Source organism: Prionailurus bengalensis, chromosome D3, assembly GCF_016509475.1.
Source record: "Prionailurus bengalensis isolate Pbe53 chromosome D3, Fcat_Pben_1.1_paternal_pri, whole genome shotgun sequence".
NCBI classification, from domain to species: Eukaryota; Metazoa; Chordata; class Mammalia; order Carnivora; family Felidae; genus Prionailurus; species Prionailurus bengalensis.
This window is the reverse complement of record NC_057356.1, coordinates 46,518,082-46,536,609: the sequence shown is the minus strand read 5'-3', so window position 1 is coordinate 46,536,609 and position 18,528 is coordinate 46,518,082. Positions and strand designations below refer to the sequence as shown.

Here is an 18,528-nt window from a genome sequence, read left to right as displayed (position 1 = left end):
TGGAGGTCTCATACTGACTGTACTACAAAACTACAGTAATCAGAACAGTGTGCTACTGGCACAATGACACACATATAGACCAACAGAATAAAACAGCCAAGAAATAAATCCTCCCATATATGGTCAAATGATTTTCAACACAGGTGACAAGACCATTCAATCAGAAGAGTGTTTTCAAAAATCAGTACTGGGAAAAACTGGATACCCATATGTGAAAAAAAGAAAAAAAAGCATGTCGAATGCTTACCTTATACCATATACAAAAATTAACTCAAAATGGACATAAGCTTAAGAGCTAAAACTAAAAAACTCTTAGAAGAAAACATTGGGGGAAAGCTTCATGCCATTAGGTTTGGCAAGCATTTCTTGGGTGTGACAGCAAAGTCACAGGTGACTAAAGAAAAAATAAATTGGACTATGTCAAAATTAAAACCATCCCTCAAAGGCCACTATCAACAGAGTGAAAAGGCAACTGCAATCCCTGAATAGAAAATATTTGCATATCATATCTGATAAGGGTTAATATCCAGAATATATAAAGAAATCCTACAACTCAACAAAACAAACAAAAAACAGCTTGATTAAAAAATGGGCAAAGCACTTGAATAGGTATTTCTCCAAAAAAAGATATACAAGTGACCAACAAGCACACAAAATACAACTCAACACCAGTAATCATTAGGGAAATGCAAATCAAAGCTACAGTGAGATATCACCTTATACCCATGAACATGACTATCAAAAAAACAAAGAACAAGTTTTAGAAAAGATGAAGAGGAATTAGAAACCTCGTGCACTGTTAGCGGGGATGTAAAATGGTGCAGCCACTATGAAAAACACCATGGCAGTTCCTAGAAACAGAATTATCACATGATCCAGAAATTCTATTTCTGGGTATATATCCAAACGAACAAATCAGGACTTCAAACAGATGTTTGAATGTCCATATTTTAGCAGCATCACTCACAATAATCAAAAGGTAGAAGCAACCCAAGTGTCCATCAATGGATGAACAGATAAAATGTGGTGTATACATACAACATACATATATACAGAACGTAGTATATACATACAATGGAATATCATTCAGCCTTAAAAAGGAAATTTTGATGCACACTACAACATGGATGACCCTTGAGGACATTATGCTAAATGAAATAAACCAGTCTCAAAAGGACTAATACTGTATAATTCCACTTGCACGAGGTACCTAGAGCAGTCAAATTCAGGGAGATAAGTAGAATGGTGGTTGCCAGGGATGAGGGAAGAAAGGAATAGGGATTTAGTATTTCACAGATAGAGTTTCCATTTGAAGATGAGAAAAGTTCTGGAGACGGACGGTAATGCAGTTGTACAACTGTACTTCATACCACTGAGCTGCACACTGAGATGGCTAAAATGGTAAACTTTTTCCTATGAATGTTTTATAATTAAAGAATTTTAAAACATTAAAAACTTATAAATATACAGGGACATGAAAAATATACAGGAATTTAGTGAGCTATAAATTAATTTTTTAGGCATTGCCATTAATGTACTTTGCTTCTTTGTAGAAACCTATTAAGAATATCTGAACAGCCCACTTGCCTTCTTGTCACGTAATTTAACGATGCACAGTGAGCATTTTTGCTAAGTCTGCGTGAATTGTTGTACTTCTTACTAAGTATGAATTTTAGTCTTTGTTGTGAAATACCGGAGACTTTATTTTTTTTTTTCTAAATGTTTATTTTTGAGAGAGAGAGAGACAGAGAGAGCAAGCAGGGGATGGGAAGAGAGAGGGGGACAGAGGATCTGAAGTGGGTTCTGCACTGACAGTGGAGAGCCCCATGTGGGGCTTGAACTCACAAACTGTGAGATCATGACCTGAGCCAAAGTCAGAAGCTCAACCAACTGAGCCACCCAGATGCCCCATCCAGAGTCTATAACATGAAATTTTTTGCCTGCATCACCAACTCTGGGACATCTACAAATTTTTCCTTACATCACTTTCCCCCTCTGTGTCAATAAGAATGCCTTCACCAGGCACCCATGGCCACATGTGTCATCTCTCAAAAGGTGGCAGGGACATTCTCACATTAGCTTTTCCTTCCATAACTCCATTTATGTTTGATTCATATCTCAACTCCAATACTATCACTTCTTGCTGAACTTTCATTTTTGTTGGCCAATTCCCTCTTTCAGTTATCCATTTTTGTGAAATGTCATATGGGTTTATCCCTAAGAGGCAAGGAGGCACACAAGGACACACTTTGCGGTCTGTGTGGGAAATGAACAGGTAGATGCACAGTGACCAACAACACAGGCAGACTCTGACAGAAGTGGCATGGTCACTGACCATGACGTGTATCTGTTATACATGCGAGGACTTGCAGGCTGAAGAGCCAGCAGCTTGTGTATACCGTTACTCACAGTTCAAACATGGGGTAACTGAAATCTGAGCCCTGTTATCTGGTCTTACTTAACTAAACTCTGGTAACTGAAACCCATACAGATCAGAACCAAGCAAAGCAAGTGCTATCTCTGTATAATTACAAACTGAGATAAGACGACCAGAGGAAAGGAACAGGATTTGTAGAGAAGCTTCACGAATCTGAAGACCATGGTGGTTAGAGGTCAAAGAGTAGAGCAACAGCACAGCAATGCAAGAAGAGGCTATAGAAGGATAAAACTTGGCAAAGTATTGATATTTTAAATAAAGGTTAATATAGATTCTACAGCTTGTTAAGACCGAAATCACTGTCAATTTAAAGCAATTTTACTTTTCATTTTTAGATAAAGCGTCAGATGAAAAACAGAGCTATGAGTCTATTTCACAGGATGAGCTCACTGGGCTTTGTACAGCTACAACCTACAAGGAACACAAGGACAATATTGAAAATAGAAGAAAAAAAAAAGATTAGGCAGTAGATGGTCAAGGGACCAACCGAGCAGGGCCAAGCCACGCCACAGAGTTCCTGTGGTAGGCTGTATTCGTTTCCTGGGGCTGCTGTAACAACTTACCACCAACCTGGTGGCTTACAACAACAGAAATTTCTCTCTCCCAATTCTGGAGGCCAGAAGCCTGAAATCAGTTTCCTCGGGCTGAGGTAAGCTGGTGGCAGGTCTGCACTCCCTCTGGAAGCATTAGGGGAGAATCCATTCCCCAGCTACTGCAGCAGTAGTGTGGTGTGGTACTGGTGACCACTGCATTCCTGGGCTTATGGTAGCCATAAGCATCTTCAAATTTTCTCTCTGCTCTGTTTTCCTATCAGCTTCTCCTGTGTGTAAAATCTCCCCCTGCTGCTCTCTTATAAGGATATGAGCGCATCGATCTAATCTGGATGGATTAGAGATACAGCTGGGTGATCCTGCCATCTTAAATCTTTAACTTCATCATATCTTTTCAAAGACTTTTCCTTTGGGGGGGGGTGCTATATAAGGTAATACTCTGACATTCCAGGGATTAAGACACAGATACTGTTTTGGAGAACCAATTTCAGCCTAGCACAGAGGCAACATAATTAGACTCACACACTGAAAAGATCACTATGGTGAGAGGTGCAGAAGGAACAGGGGTTATGAGGAAGACAGCTGGGTTACTGCAATGATCTAAGTCAGAGGAGGCTTGCACTAACTAGGTGCTGGTGGTGGAAAAGAAGAGAAGTGAATGGCAAGAGAAACACAGAGGATAAGACAGAGGAGGTGCCAAGAGAGCCTTCTAGACTTCTGGTATGTATAACCTTGTTTCAAGTGGAGCACGAGAAGACCAAACGTGCAGGAGACCACCAAGCTAAACAAGGGGACTGCAATACTGCTGGGTAATGCTAAACAATAACAAGAGGACTCTTTCGGAGAAAGCAGGGGAATAGCATACACTCTGGGGATGGGCTCAGATCTTCCACTCACCATCTTTTTAACTTGTGTTCTGTTAGCCTTCCCGTTGTCGCATGCAAAGTGATAACACTACTATTTATCCTCAAGGCTGTGCAGAGAATTAGGATTAAGGGTGAAATGCACGTGACACAGTGCGCATTAACAGTAAGCATTGATTACCCACTTGATTACCACTTGATTACCATTTGCCTGCACAGTAACGCAAGCAAAAACCAAGACTGTTGTATGATTACAAGACTGTAATACTTTTAACTTTATTCCGATTCCTCTCTAGCTTTGCTAATTCGTATTCATTTATTGCTAAGGCCTGATGCTCATTTAGAGTTACTGATCTATTCTGAAAATAACTCTTCGGGCTAAATAAAGTCAACTTTTTTTAGTTTTCCTAATTTTGTCATTAATGTGTATCAAATATCTTCCTAACTCATTAGCATTAGCTCCTTCTCCATCATAAATCACACAAATAGATAACTCAATCATCTCCATTCTATACCAGTATCAGGCTGACCAGCATCATTAGCAACTTCCAAAGAGATCACCCAAAAAATTTTTATCGATTACCTAAGAAGCCTTTCCAACCAATCCTCCAACAGGGGTTATCTTTAAAATAACATAATTGCTCAACATGTTTTATTTTCTCATCTTTGAATTATAATAGGGTCCCTGTTATTATGTGTGTCAATAATCCACACACTGCATGAATACTTTAATTGAAGATTAAACACAGCTGTTTATACAAGCAATTCAAATACTATTTTATATGATCAATTCGAAATTTCAGATTTCTCTATTACTCAAAGACTTCAAAGTGAAACTAGAGGCATATTCTTCATAATAAACTTTTAGTAAAATAGGTCTTAGTAAACAACACTGAACTTCATATGGAATTGTGGGTCTCTCACCAGGGAACCTATATTTTTCCTTTAGTTTTTAGAAGAACACAGGCCAAGAAAATTTCATTTGTGTTTCCTTCATTATTCATAAGCTTCCTTAACTATAAATGTAGGCTTACACAGAAAGCTCTGATGAGGCCTGGTTTTATTTCACTCTAAAATAAAATCCAACATTCTTCTATCGAGAGAAAAACTCACAATTTCAAGTTAGAGACAACTCTCTTATCAGCTTAAGCCCAGATCTGAGATGCCACACAGGGGCTACAGAAAAACACCCAAACCATTCTTTCATTTCTTGCCATTTTTACATTAGCAATTTCACCAGAACAAGAACTTCTTAAGAATTCCAACATGACAGGTCCCTTGGCTAAGACTTTAGACAGCCATGGCCCCTCTCTCATGGCCCTTCTCCCTTTTTCTGCACTACGTGAAAAGAAATCATTTCTTGCTCAATGTGTGATTTTGATAATTCAGAGTAATGAGTGTCTCATCAATCAGTCAATAAATAACCAAAAAACATTTGGATCTTTGTGGTCAACAGCTGAAGCAAATGACATTCTAGATATCAACAAAACTCTTTCCTGGGCAATAAAACTGGTGCACACTTTGCTATAACGCAAAGGAAAGGGAGAAACCCAATTACTCCAACAACTGCAGGCCTACAAAAAAGCAGCCTCATCCTCACCTTGGATAGTTCCAGAGTCACAAGCATGCAGCTGAATTCAACCTGCTTCTTTGAGACATAAATAAAGAAGGTGAGCATGATTTACCAGAAGCAAAGATAAAGTCCTTTCTTGCTCCAGAGATCAGCTGACAATACACAACCTGAGGTTCTGCAATTCACTGTTCAGAATGGGGAGGGGGAAGAAACACTTGAAGCCTTGAGAGTGACTCATTATACCAGGAGAAATCCTAAAGAGGTCAAGCAGCATGGATTTTAGTTTAATCCAACTGTTTCTCAAAACCTGAATCTCTGTCATTTAGCAAATTCAACTTGGATTCAGATACAAAACATCATTTTCCCTCATTCTCTGTCCTGTTAGAATAGCACCAAAACTTTTACTTGTGATAAAGATAAAATGATACAAACATTTAAAAATCTCTTTATCTGGTGATGGTTACTTTTGGAGGAGTGATCTACTTGAAGTAAAACTTGGAGGGCTGCTACAGGAGGCAAGAAAGCACTATTACAAAGCAAAAGGCCTCTATCTAGATGGCAAGAAGGCTGACGTGGGAAAGGCAGCAAATCATGGTCGTGAACTGTAGGAACTCAGAGACAGACACATCATGCCCAGACTCAAGTTTCCTGGAGCCCCACCCAGCAAGGAACAGGATGGTGCCATCAAGAACTGAAGAACAGGTTGAACTAACATGTAAACATGTATTACGGGATGCAGCTGACATCACAGTTGAGGGTGGGACGGGAGAAGTTCTACATCTGTGTATGGAGGCACCCTATCAGAGATGAAATGCTATATGTGGGTGTTTTCTGCTTGCTGCTTCTAAGCACAATGGAACAGAAAATCATCATGAAGCATTCTGCCCTATTTCCTCCCAATTGAGAAGAATCACTTTGTCATCTCCTTGGCTGTGTAACTTTGGGGTAACTGTGTCCTGATTCCTGGGGATTTGGCCTGTGTGTGTGTGTGTGTGTAACCTACTTAGCAAAAAGCTTGCTCACTCCATGAGAAGGATGTGGACCCATGCGCCAGTTTATACCCGGAGATTAAAAATTAAGAAGACTTGAGTGGGGACAGGGAAGACAGACTAGGGCTCTGAAAAAAAGTCACCTAAGGATGCAAAGACACGGGTCCTGCAAGCTAGCCCCACAGTGACAAGAAGAGAAGGGGTTCTCCACCCACATGGCGGGAGACAGAAGAACCAGTTCTAAGAGCCCTTCCTGGAGCTCTCTGGGCCCTAGAAGCAGGCGTGGGGCAGGAGGGAGAGGAAGAGAGAGATCTGGAAAAGCCGGTGTATAGGAGTAGTAATGCGTGGGGCCCAGCACTGGACGCACCCCACCCGGAGCTCTGTCACAGATGCAATGGAGGACCCGCCTTATTCACCACACTCCTTCAGCAGCAGCAACAGCAGCCTGGGCAGCCCTTCTCCTCCTGTCACCAGAAAGACCTCACCCTTGTGCTGCTCCCTGCAGCCTCAAGATTCCAGCTGCAGAGACCAAACCTTGTCTTGAGCCTCATGCCCCCAAGCTCAGTGCCTCTCAATAGAGGGGTTTCGGAAATCCACAGGGACATTTGGGGGCAACACAGTGACAACAGTGGAATGGGCCATGGATGTAAGACACCCTGCAACGTGGGAGAGTCCTGGACCTTGTCCCATGTCCTGCACAACTTCTCAACAACTTTTGAACCCTACTTCCATTGGCAATGAAGTACAAAGTCATGCGGGCACTGTTTAAATATACCGTTGATCAAGATTTACTCACAATTTTAGAGAAGTATGTCACCAACAGCAACACGGCTTGTGGCACGGGACACACCAGCGACACCAGCCAGCATGTGTGGCCACCTCATGCCAAATGGAGCAGGGATTTTGAAAGCTCCTTTAAATACGTTTAAAGCCAAACAAATTTTTAAAGAGCCACGAAATACTGGATACCAATTATTTTCACTAATAGATTTCATTTTTGCCATCCTATATTCGAAATTTGTACCATATGGAGTTTCATCACAAAAAGTGAATAGAGAAATTATTTGGGGTTTTATTCTTACTCTCATACTGTCCTCACCCCCTTATTCTCGCCTCAACTTCCCTATAAGCCTTTTTAATTCATCCTCTCATCCTAGACCGCTGTTACAGGTTTGGTTTCCAAAGCACTTGGCTTGGCGACGGATTTAAAGACAGGAGACCTATTTTCTGAGACACGCTGTCAGCACACATCCCATGTCCCAGCGCAGGAAACCAATGATTTTGATGCTACCCTGACACAGGCAGCCTAGCTCATTGCGAAAATGTCGCACTTCCTTGCTTGCTCAACTTCAACAGTGTTTTTGGAGTGGACATATTATCCCTACTTCAGTGAAGGTATTTCCCCACCTCTTTTATTTCAAAGTGCACCAGCTCTCTCTCATTTTTCTATGGAATGACTTCTGATCTTTTCTTAAATCCAAAGGTAGTCCTCACACACAGGCGCGAGCACCTAACTTCATCTGATGAAAGAGTAGTGACCATTTATATTTTAAAATACATGCAATTTTTATATTATGAATTTTTTCTTCTCCTTTAGAATAGCATTTGGGCATTCTATGGACCTTTAGACACTGTGAACAGGTCATGTCATCTGCCAATTTTATTTTAGGATCACAGGAGGGGAATTACAATATATTACAAAAAGAGGGCATCAGATCTGATACAGTTGAGAGCCTCTGCTCCCAGCCACCAAGTTCTTCCCAAGACCAGTTCTTCCTGAAATTCAGGACAGGGATTTGGGATTAGGGAAGCTAGATTCCTGCCTTCTCCTGCCTAAGAGGCAAGTATCACTGGAACATGTCATGCCACCCCTCCCCCCCACCAAGGGTATCCCAGAGCCTTGGAGGTGACTGATAAAAGACAACAAAGGACTGGCCGCTTAGCATAGGCTGCCTCTTAGCCACACACAACACTGAGCAGAGGACAGCTCAGTCAGAGGACGGCAATCCCCAGAGCTGCCACGCCCCCCGCCCCCCAGGGCCACTTCATCAGAGCACTCCTCCTTCCTTCTGACTGCACCTGTCAAGGCCAGCGTGTGCTCAGTGGCAGCTTTGCTCCCTATTGCCCTACACGAAGCACCGGGCAGCCTGAATGCACCAAAGGAAAGAGGCTGACAGGCCAGACAGGAGTTCTGTTCTCTGGTTCTGAGAAGCAGTGTGTCAATTCCGGGGGCACCGGTATTGCTCTAGAGCACCTGCACTGAGTCAGGATACGTGCCCGGCATACATCAGCATGGGGAGGGGGCTGAGTAATCGAGCTTCCAGAGCTCCTAAAGAGCATGACCCCTGGGCTACACTTGCTGACTGGCAAATAAAGGGATGCGGATATGCCCAGAAGACCTCTTGGACTTCACGTTACTCCAGCGACTTTAGGAAGGCCAGGAATCCCTGACCAGGGAGTCCACCTCTCTCTACTTAGTTCGCTCATACCAGAGAGGTAGCTGTGCAAACAGTGTCCAGCCATCACCAGTGAAGAAAGGGATGGAAGGAGCCTATGGGGGCGCTGAGGCCTCAAACCATCTCTTCACAGACATCCGAGCTGTATCTTGGGGAAGTCAGAACAAGTTAGAGGATACAAAATACCCCAGCACAAGTGGGGAGGGGAATGAGGGAAGAGTCAGTGAAGCGGACAGGCCAGATGAGAGGACATCTATGCCCAGCTGGGACCTTTATCCTATAGAAGACTGGGAGCCACAAAGTGTCGATAGCTTCGGGAGACTCCTTGCCCCCTGGCAGCCTGTCATGTTAGGGTGGTTCGCATATTGCTGGGATGTCGCCCCAAAATGACCTTAGAGCACACAGGTGAGCATTTCATACTGTAAAGGTTAAGAAGAGTGGTAGTATAGTGTAGCAGTCAAATACACAGACTCTGGCACCTGCTGGCCTGGGTTTGCACCCAGCTCTCCCACTCAACTGTGGAAGCTTGGGCAGGTCATCCAGAGTAACTGTGCTTCCCCCCCTGCAGCCCCTGTGAGAAGGAGATAACAAGAGCACCCTCACAGCGCTGCAGGAGGATCAAATAAAGAAGAACATTCCAGGACTGATGTGTGGCCTGGCATACAGTCCGCACCATCTACTATTAACCACTAGGTGAAAGTAAGCCACCTAAACCAGTGATTTCACAGACATCACAGCTGTGGACAAGACAAAGTATTAAAGGGACCATTTCTGAGGCAGACTGAAAGATATTAAGTAAAGCAATACCTCCTCAAAGGACCAGCTTCTCACCTTCGCTGTCCCACAAACAGTAGACAGAGTAGGGGTTTACTCTGTAATAACGGATCATCTTCCTGTAAGACAGGAGTAACTACCTGTTGTATATGTGTATTTCTTGTGTTCTGAAATTCTTGAGCAAGGAGGAAGAGATGCAGAAAGCAATCTTAGCTAGGGAAAAGCACTGAAATGGCAAACCATCAACCACCTTTACACACAAAGAAAAGCCCTTATTTCAATCTCCAAATCAGCTGCTGGGCAGTTTTGACTTTCTCCTCTGACACACCAAATTTGTGGCTAGTTCTACACAAAGGTATTTTTTTGTAATTATGTATGGTGAGGCATGTCAAGCATACTTATTGTAGTGATCATTTCATAATAGGTACAAATGTCATTTATGTTGTATACCTGAAATTAACATGTCAATTATACCTCAATTTTAAAAAATGCAACAAAGTCCCTTATTCAAAAACTGGAATGCATCCCCCCTCCCAACATAAAAAGGCTTCAAGTGGTGACTGTATTCCCATGTTTGCCCACAAAGGCAATTCAATTCCAAATTGGACCTATGTCCTGGATGAACAGTATATTAAGAATTCAGGGAACAGAGTAAGTGGTGGAAAAGGTATGAGACCAAGGGCAGAGCCCCCCACCCAACCCCAGCCCCTCTCCCAGGGTAGATGTGGCACTAGGCAAAGTTTTGACATAAGAGGGGAATTCTCTGCTGCCCAGCCATCTACTTTCTGTACATCCTTTATATTCTCCTCTAAAGCTCTTCTCAGTATTAGCCTCTTCAAAGTTCCACTGCTGTTGCTGGGTAAGGAGAGGGATCCTGGCAAAGGAGACTAGGGTATGAAAAATGGAGCTACAACAACCTGAGCAAAAAGATCTGGACGTCTTAAATATGGTATGTTTGGGGATCTACAAGTGGTTTCATGTAACTAGAACAGAAAGTGTTCTATGCTTCAATATTCTTTCTCTCTCAGAGGACCTGGGTGGCTCAGCTGGTTCAATGTCCAATTCTTGATTTGGGCTCAAGCCACAAGCTCACAGTTCTTGGGTTCAAGCCCTGCATCAGGCTCTGCGTTGACAATGTGGAGCCTACTTGGTATTCTCTCTCTCCCTCTCCTCCTCGCTTTCTCTCTCAAATAAAGAAAAACACAAAACTTAATTTCAGTGAGTGTAAGTCCCCCAACTAGGAGCAGGCAATCTCCCCAAACTACTTATTAATGCAGTATGCAGGACTCCGAACACAGATTCTTTTAAGGTTTATATCTTTAACTTTGTGGATATAAATGTGTGTGTGTGTATATATACACATATATATATACCTATATTATACTCACAGAATATTCACTTTTTCTGGTGATTTCCTACATATAGGTTCTCCCATTAGTCTACAGTTACATTTTTAAAAGAATCCCAATTAAAATGAATATTTAATTGGAACCTTTCTAGAAAGTACAATAATTGGGGGGGGGGGGGGGGCGGGGGTGAATGAGTGTTTGAAAAACAAAACAAAACACAGCCCTAAGTTGAGGATGGAAAAAACGCAACAGAGGAGTTTCCTGTCTTTCCTGCCAGTTCCCTTACCCCATTTCTGCTTTTCATTGCTTCTCCTTTTCTTAATTTCTACAACTATGGATTCTCCATAAACTCTAGCAGCAAGGTACGAACATGCTGTTGTCTGAGAACAGCCAGATCATGCAGAAAACACAGGTGGCCTACAAGCTCTTCCTGTCCTCTAATGTACCTACCCCAGTTTTGGGCTCAGGCTCAGGTCCCTGCCGGCCCAGGTTTCTTACAGAGGCTTTTGAGTTTTTCCAGACAGAACTCTGGTTTGTACCAGGGGTCAGTCATGGTTTTGTTTTTGTTTTGTTTTTTCTATAAAGGACCAGACCATAAATATTTTAGGCTTTCTAGGCCATATGGTCACAGCTATTCATTACTGCTGCTGTACTGCACAAGCAGCCACAGAAAATACATAATCAAGTGAGAGTGGTTGTGTCCCAATCAAACTTTATTTACAAAAACAGCTGGCCAGATCTGGCCCACGGGCCATACTTGGCAACCTCTGTATTATATGGATACATCTCTATAGCAAGACCGACTTTAATCAACATGCTCACAAATAAGACACAGGTCATATGGCTTTGTCATGGGTGCCGTAAAAGATGTTAGACAATTTAGGATCCATACTTTCATTTTAAACGTAAACATATTACCTTACCACGAATTTTTCTTGCCTTTTTAGTAAATTTTTGCCATTTTTATAATTTAAAAAACAAAAATGTACTCCATAATACAACCATTTACAAATTCTATAACAAATCCAAATGTATGCATATTTATGCTCAATGAACATTCCTTATAAACACTATATGCTTGTTTTAACGGACAATGATTTTTTAATAATACTTTCTAATAACACCTACAGCCAGGAATTAGTGGTAGTGTTGGCAGGCTAAGAACACAGGTGTTTTAAAGTCAGAAATAACACCAGAAGTTAAAGCAGGAGATGATGGTACCAAGGGGAGGAGGGGGGGGAAATGTCCCACCTGTGAAATGAAAGCTACAAATTTCATTTTGGCCAGGAGCCCCAGATGTCTCCTGTCTTCCTCCTATCTCAATATGCTTCACCTCTCCTGACAGTAAAAAAGTAACACTGCAAGCCAAAAGCAGAAAAGGATGTCAAGAGTTTATCATGGACGTGAGGGCCGCAATGAGGAACACGGTCATTATAAAATGGGAGTTGCCCAGACCACTAGCAGCAAAGTAACCTGTGAGCGCCGACTCACAGGAAACACGGACTAACCAGTGATCTGAAAAAATAACAAATACAGAATAAGCCATCAAACAGGATGACCTAATATTGATCAGCTAGCTCGCAGGGCTCACCCATTTCACATTCCCATGTGGGCTTTTCACTATTTCCTAGGCTTCCCTTTCCACCCCACCTCCTGTCACATTTCCCTCCCCCCTGAACTCCTCCTCCCCCATCATCATGCTCAGACAGCAGTTCCCTTACAAAAGTGTCCTTCCAGCTGGATTACAAGTTGCTGTCCTTCACACCTACAGGTCAGAGAAGCAGGCCATGGCTACGCCCCCTAGCCTCCACACCATTGTACCTACCCCGCAACACCTGATATCTAGTGCCTGTTCTTGTTCATGTAAGGATCACCTAACCTATCGTGTCTCAATACCTACAGGTTTCAGTGTGTGTCACACATGTGAACATCAGTTAAGAGTGGTGTGGGGGCGCCTGGGTGGCGCAGTCGGTTAAGCATCCGACTTCAGCCAGGTCACGATCTCGCGGTCCGTGAGTTCGAGCCCCGCATCAGGCTCTGGGCTGATGGCTCAGAGCCTGGAGCCTGTTTCCGATTCTGTGTCTCCCTCTCTCTCTGCCCCTCTCCCGTCCATGCTCTGTCTGTCTCAAAAATAAATAAACGTTAAAAAAAAAAAAAAAAAAAAGAGTGGTGTGTGGGGAGGGTGGCTAGTGAGCACTGCTGCACGAGATCACCAAGCCCAAAGATGAACAACAGGAATTTGATTTCAGGTGGTCAGTATCACGAAGGTACAAAGTTATGTCTTTAGGCTCAAAGCAGAAAGGGCCCACGGCAGCATCCATCTGCCTCCACCTCTGGGAACACATCTCCTGCGTGCACAGATGGGGTCTCAGCACCAACAACAGGGCACCTTGTTACATTATTACTAGCGTTACAATGGAAGTAACAGTTACACTTTGAAAACCAACTAGGAGCCTCTTACAGCTCAAAAGACAGGCTCTACTGTGCATTTATTTCTAATTCCTGGATCTGTGATATCTAAATGACACAATCCAGACTTTCGACTAATTCAGAATGGCCTTCATGATAATCGTTTTCTATGAAGTAACCATTTCTCATTCCATAGCTGTTGCTGAAACTTTTATCATCCCAGTAACGTAGCATGAGAAAACGACCTTAAGAACATTGTTACACCAGATACAAAATGGTCTTGTTAAACCATGGTAGGATCTTGGAAGGTTTACTTGTAGGGAAAGGATGGTCTTCTGTGACAACATAATCCTAACAAAGGAGAAAACCAAATTGCTCTGGAAAGAGCAGCTGGAGGTACTCCTGGAATACTTACAATAAAGTCACTGCTGAGTTTTCCAGCAGGCCATTCAACTTTGGAACAGCAGTTTTCCACTAACATAGTAGGATCTAAATCTCTCATATGCACTATGTGAGGCTAACCTTAAATATAAAAGTTATCTGCATACAGGACATTTTTCCCTCTACTCAAACTATGTCATCAAGAAGGAAGCACAGGGTGGCTGGGTGGCTTGGTCGGTTAAGCGTCATACTTTGGTTCAGGTCACGATCTCAAGGTTTATGGGTTCGAGCCCCGCACCAGGCTCTGTGCTGACAGTTCAGAGCCTGGAGCCTGCTTCAGATTCTGTGTCTCCCTCTGTCTCTGCCCCTCTCCTGCTCACACTCTCTTTCTCTCTCTCAAAAATAAAAAAGCATAAAAAAAGAAAAAAGAAAAGAAGACACAGTTGTGGAGAAGGCATCAAGTATAAAGCTAGCTCGTGTTTACTGAGAGCTTACACCATGCCAGCTACCATGGATTATTTTTAATACTAACGACCACATTATGATGTGCGCTACTCCCATTTTATAGGAAGCAAATTTTGAGTCAGCACCTAGAAAAGTGGCAAAACTACAGTTACCACCTTGGTTGCAGGACGCTGGTCCACAACCACACCTGTACACAATTGTGTTCTCTAAAATCTGGATCAGCAGCACATGTGGGAAGTGGCAAGCGTGCAAGGCTTTCCCACATCACAAAATGGATGATTCAAGGGAAAGCTGATGGGAGAATGCTACCACTGTCCAGCCCTTCAAAAGCTTAAATTTCTGGAAAATAAGGTCAGAGGGCAAATCAAAATACAGTTGACCCTTGAACGATGTTGGGGGTCAGGGGCATCAAACCCCTGTGCAGTCAAAAATCCATATGTAACTTCTGACTCCCTGAAAGCTTAACTGCTAGTAGCAAAACCACTGACCAGAAGCCTTACTGATAGCCAATATTTTGCATATTCTATGTGTTACGTACTGTATTCTTGTAGCAAAGTAAGCTAGAGGGGGAAAAATGTTAAGAAAAATCACAAGAAGTGAAAATATACTTACAGTATTAAAAAAATCCACATAGAAGTAGACCCATGCAGTTCAAACCCCTGTTATTCAACAGTCAACTGTATAATAATTTTAGTGAGACAGGCCAAATGAGATAAGGAAAAGAGCCCTGATTTAGAACCACTGTGCTTGTGTCCTGGTCCTTGCTAAACAGAGACTCAAGCCCCTCGTAATAAAATTAGCATGATAAAAATCCAGCTCACCTTTTTGTTGTCTCTAGAATAGTAAGAATATAAAGGAATGAGCCCAGCACCATGCCTGGCAAGAAAAAGACTACAATAGTTTCTGTTTTCATTTTCAATTCCTATTTCAAAACCCGAGTAGACAGCTCCTGTCTATATACTGTAAATCTTCCCTGGACACCTTCCCCCTCCTCCACCCCCAACACACTCACCCACAGAGGAACTGTTTTCTAGGTGCATATCTGTTTCTGTGAAAAAAATAAATTTCCTATCACTCAGAATCTGCCCTCTGCTAGGAACACATAAAATTGTCTGGGTAACAGTATTTTTGCCTTATTTAATGCTTTCAATATACCAGAACCTACAAGTACTATTTAAGTACACTAAAAACGTTTGGGGGAAAAAAAGATGACTAAAACCAGTAACAGAACATTTCAAAGCAATAAGTATTGAAATATGCAAGCACTGTATCTTGATCAGCAGCAGCTAAGGAGTAAACTTGACTCAGGCTTTCCCCAGCCCTCTCCTACACCACAAACTGGTAGTCCTTAAAAAAAAAAAAAAAAAAAAAAAAAAAAAAAAAATCAGAGCACTATGTCAATCATACATTTTTTTAAAAAATGTACATTCTCAGACTGAAATCAGACTGGTACGTTTTAAAAACAAAGGGTCCTGAGTAAAGCCAAGAAGATGTTTCCACTTTCAGATTTTTTATTTAAAAAGTGATCTAACGGTAAACTATCTTTAGCATAAAGTTTATTGTTGTGAGATATCTGCTTTGCCATTAAGAAGTGAAAGCCCAACCATAGAACAACCAGTCCGTGAAGTGTGAAAACATCAGGTGCCTGACGTCAGATACCTGACTGTATCCTTCCTCTCACAGACTGTGGCTCTTAACCACGGACACACATCGGTCCCTTATTCCTACCAAGCCACTCAGGTCTTAAGAAGTGTGAAGCATATGGCTCCTAAACACCTACAGGGAAGCTGCTAATCAACATCCTTGAGACTGGGCAAATCACAAACTTGTTTCCTGAACCAGAAAGCAGATGCTTTGGGTCCCCAATGAAACTGAAGGCTCCTCCCACTCGCAGGAGACAACCAGGTTTCAGTTCTTTCATTTTTTAGAAGGCGGATTTTAAGAAAGCAATTAACTGAGCACACGTGTTCTTCCTTCCACGCTTACGTATATTTGCAATCCCTCCATTTTTCAAGTTAGACAAGTCCATCATAAACACGCTCGCTTGAAAGGCATTAGCAACTCATTTTGAGGAATGAGTTCTAGAAGACAGGCAGAGAGAGGGGCGCAAGCCGAGTTCGGCCGAGTTTTCTTTTTAATTCCTGCACTGCCAGGCAGTTACGCGTATCTGTTTTCAAACAAGAGAAGCGTCTAAGATGCACGATGATGCAAAGTAACGCGAGGCACCAGAACCCGGCACGAGGCAGCTGGTGTGCTCCGTGTCACAAAGGCTGCTCGGGCACAACACTTCGAGTTTGAGGCTCCCAGCTGCCTCCAATCGCATCCGGTCCCAGGTCCCAAGCCAACGGGCTCCGGACCCGGCGGCGGGAAGGCGACCCGCGAGAGAGAAGCGGACAAGCACTGGGTGCCCCTCTGGGGGGGCGGGGAGCGAGAAAGTGAGGAGAGACCGCAGGAGCGAGGGGGGACGGGTGGCGGGTCCCGCGCAAGGAAAGGACAACGGGGCGGGGGTGGAAAGGGGCGATGTGACAAAGGCGCAGAAGCGCCGGCTGCAGCGCAGGCCGAGGGAGGCGACCCGGGCACCGGGGCCGGGGAGGATTAGTGACCGACGGGAGGGGGAGGAGGCTTCTGGGGCCCGCGGCGGATTGCAGCGCGCGAGCCGGCCCCGAGGGGCGCGTGGCCGGGGCGGGGGAGCTGGGCGCGTCGGTCACCTGTATTGTTTGAAAAGCTGGTCCGACTCCCTGAAGCCGTTGTTGAGCAGCATGTTTATGCCGGCCAGGGCCAGCTCCGCGTCCTGCAGGGGCGCCGCCGCCGCCGCCGCGGCCGAGTCTCTGTCGTCCTGCCGCCGCGGCCGCTGCTGCTCCGAGCCGGCCATGGGCGCGCGAGGCTGTGCGCAGGGCCGAGGAGAGGTGGGGCGGCAGCTGCTGCGGCCCCCGCGCGCCCGGAGCCCGGCTCTACCTGCCGGGAGCGCCGCGCAGCCGAGCGGGGCGGGGGAGGGGCGGCGTGGGGCGGGGCGGGCCGGGGGAGGAGGGAGGAGCCGGGCCGGCTGCAGCGCGGCGGGGGACGTGAGCGCCCAGGCCGCCGCCGCCGCCGCGGGGATTACTCAGCAGCCGCCCGCCCGCCTGCTCCTCCCGCTCCCTGCGAGACGCCCGCCTCGCGCGGGCACCCAAGAGGAATCCGTTTCCGGGTGTCTCTCACCCCGCCGAGCCGGGGCCCGCGCGGCCGCCGCCCCTGCTTCCTGCAGCCCCCGCACGCCGCCGGGGTCCCTCTCGACCCGGGTCCCCACCCCGCCCGCACGCGTGCCCAGCCGCCCTGGTCCAGCGCGCCCAGCCTGCTCGGACACTCGCGAGGCACCGAGGCCCGGACTTTGACTCTTTCTTGCAAAAGAGCCGAGCCGGGGGTCGCGCGGAAGCAGACGGGTTGCAAAGGGAACTAAGAACTCCGCCTTGGACGCAGCGAGAGCGCGCGGCTGGAGACTACCTGGACACACCCGGCACTCACACCTCTGACCCCAGCGCAGGAAACCCAGCACTGCTGGCGCCCACGACCCCCAACTTTAAACGGATCTTGGGCCCGCCCCCTAGCCCAAGGTAGCCAATCCCCGAGGAGGTGGGCGGCGGGGGCGGGGCCCCAGGGCACCTGCCGGACTTCAGCCGGGAGCCCAGCGCTGAGCGGGAGCGGAGAGGATCCCGGATCCTGGTTCGCACCTTCTCCGGCTGCCACCAATATCTGCGAGATGGGGCAAGAGGACGAATGGAGGCCAAAGTGGCGTACACCTAAATATTTAAAGCTTATCAATTAAGCTCTTCAGGTGTTTTTTATTATAACCCTGGCAATTATACTTTCAAACCAATGAAACAGAAAAATAAGTATAATGCTAGGGTTTACTATATGACCGAGTATCAGTAAAATGTCAAAGATGACAGAACTTAGTCATTATTGCATATGTCTGACTGTTCTGACGGTGGGCTGGTAATAATGTGTGCGTGGGTAATATTATAAAGACAAACAATTCACAAGTAATTTTTGTTTTTCCATAGATTTGTCTTCTTCACTTTTATTTTAGCAAAGTCACTATATATGTTATGGCAATCAATTTATGTTCTTAATGTCAAGTCAGACCACCTTTCTTAAATCACTAGTTCTTAGAGTGTGGTTTATTAATTTCAATTTGGAGAAACTGCTCTGCTGAAGCATAAAACTGAAATTGTTTTTAAAAAGTAAAGCGATATTCAGGTTTAGAGATAACTCAGGAACATATCACATCCAGCATTATAATGAGGT

At 44.7% G+C, this 18,528-nt stretch overlaps 1 protein-coding gene across 1 annotated transcript in view; it reads right to left on the bottom strand.

Annotated features, from left to right (window-relative positions):
• The window catches only part of TTC39C (tetratricopeptide repeat domain 39C), a 109,571-nt gene extending 91,836 nt beyond the window's left edge, over positions 1 to 17,735 (bottom strand). The window contains exon 1 of the mRNA XM_043558472.1: positions 16,956 to 17,735. Coding sequence (XP_043414407.1) covers positions 16,956 to 17,119 — 164 coding nt within the window. The 5' untranslated portion in view covers positions 17,120 to 17,735. The remainder of the gene's footprint in view (positions 1 to 16,955) is intronic.
• Positions 17,736 to 18,528: the final 793 nt, after the last annotated feature.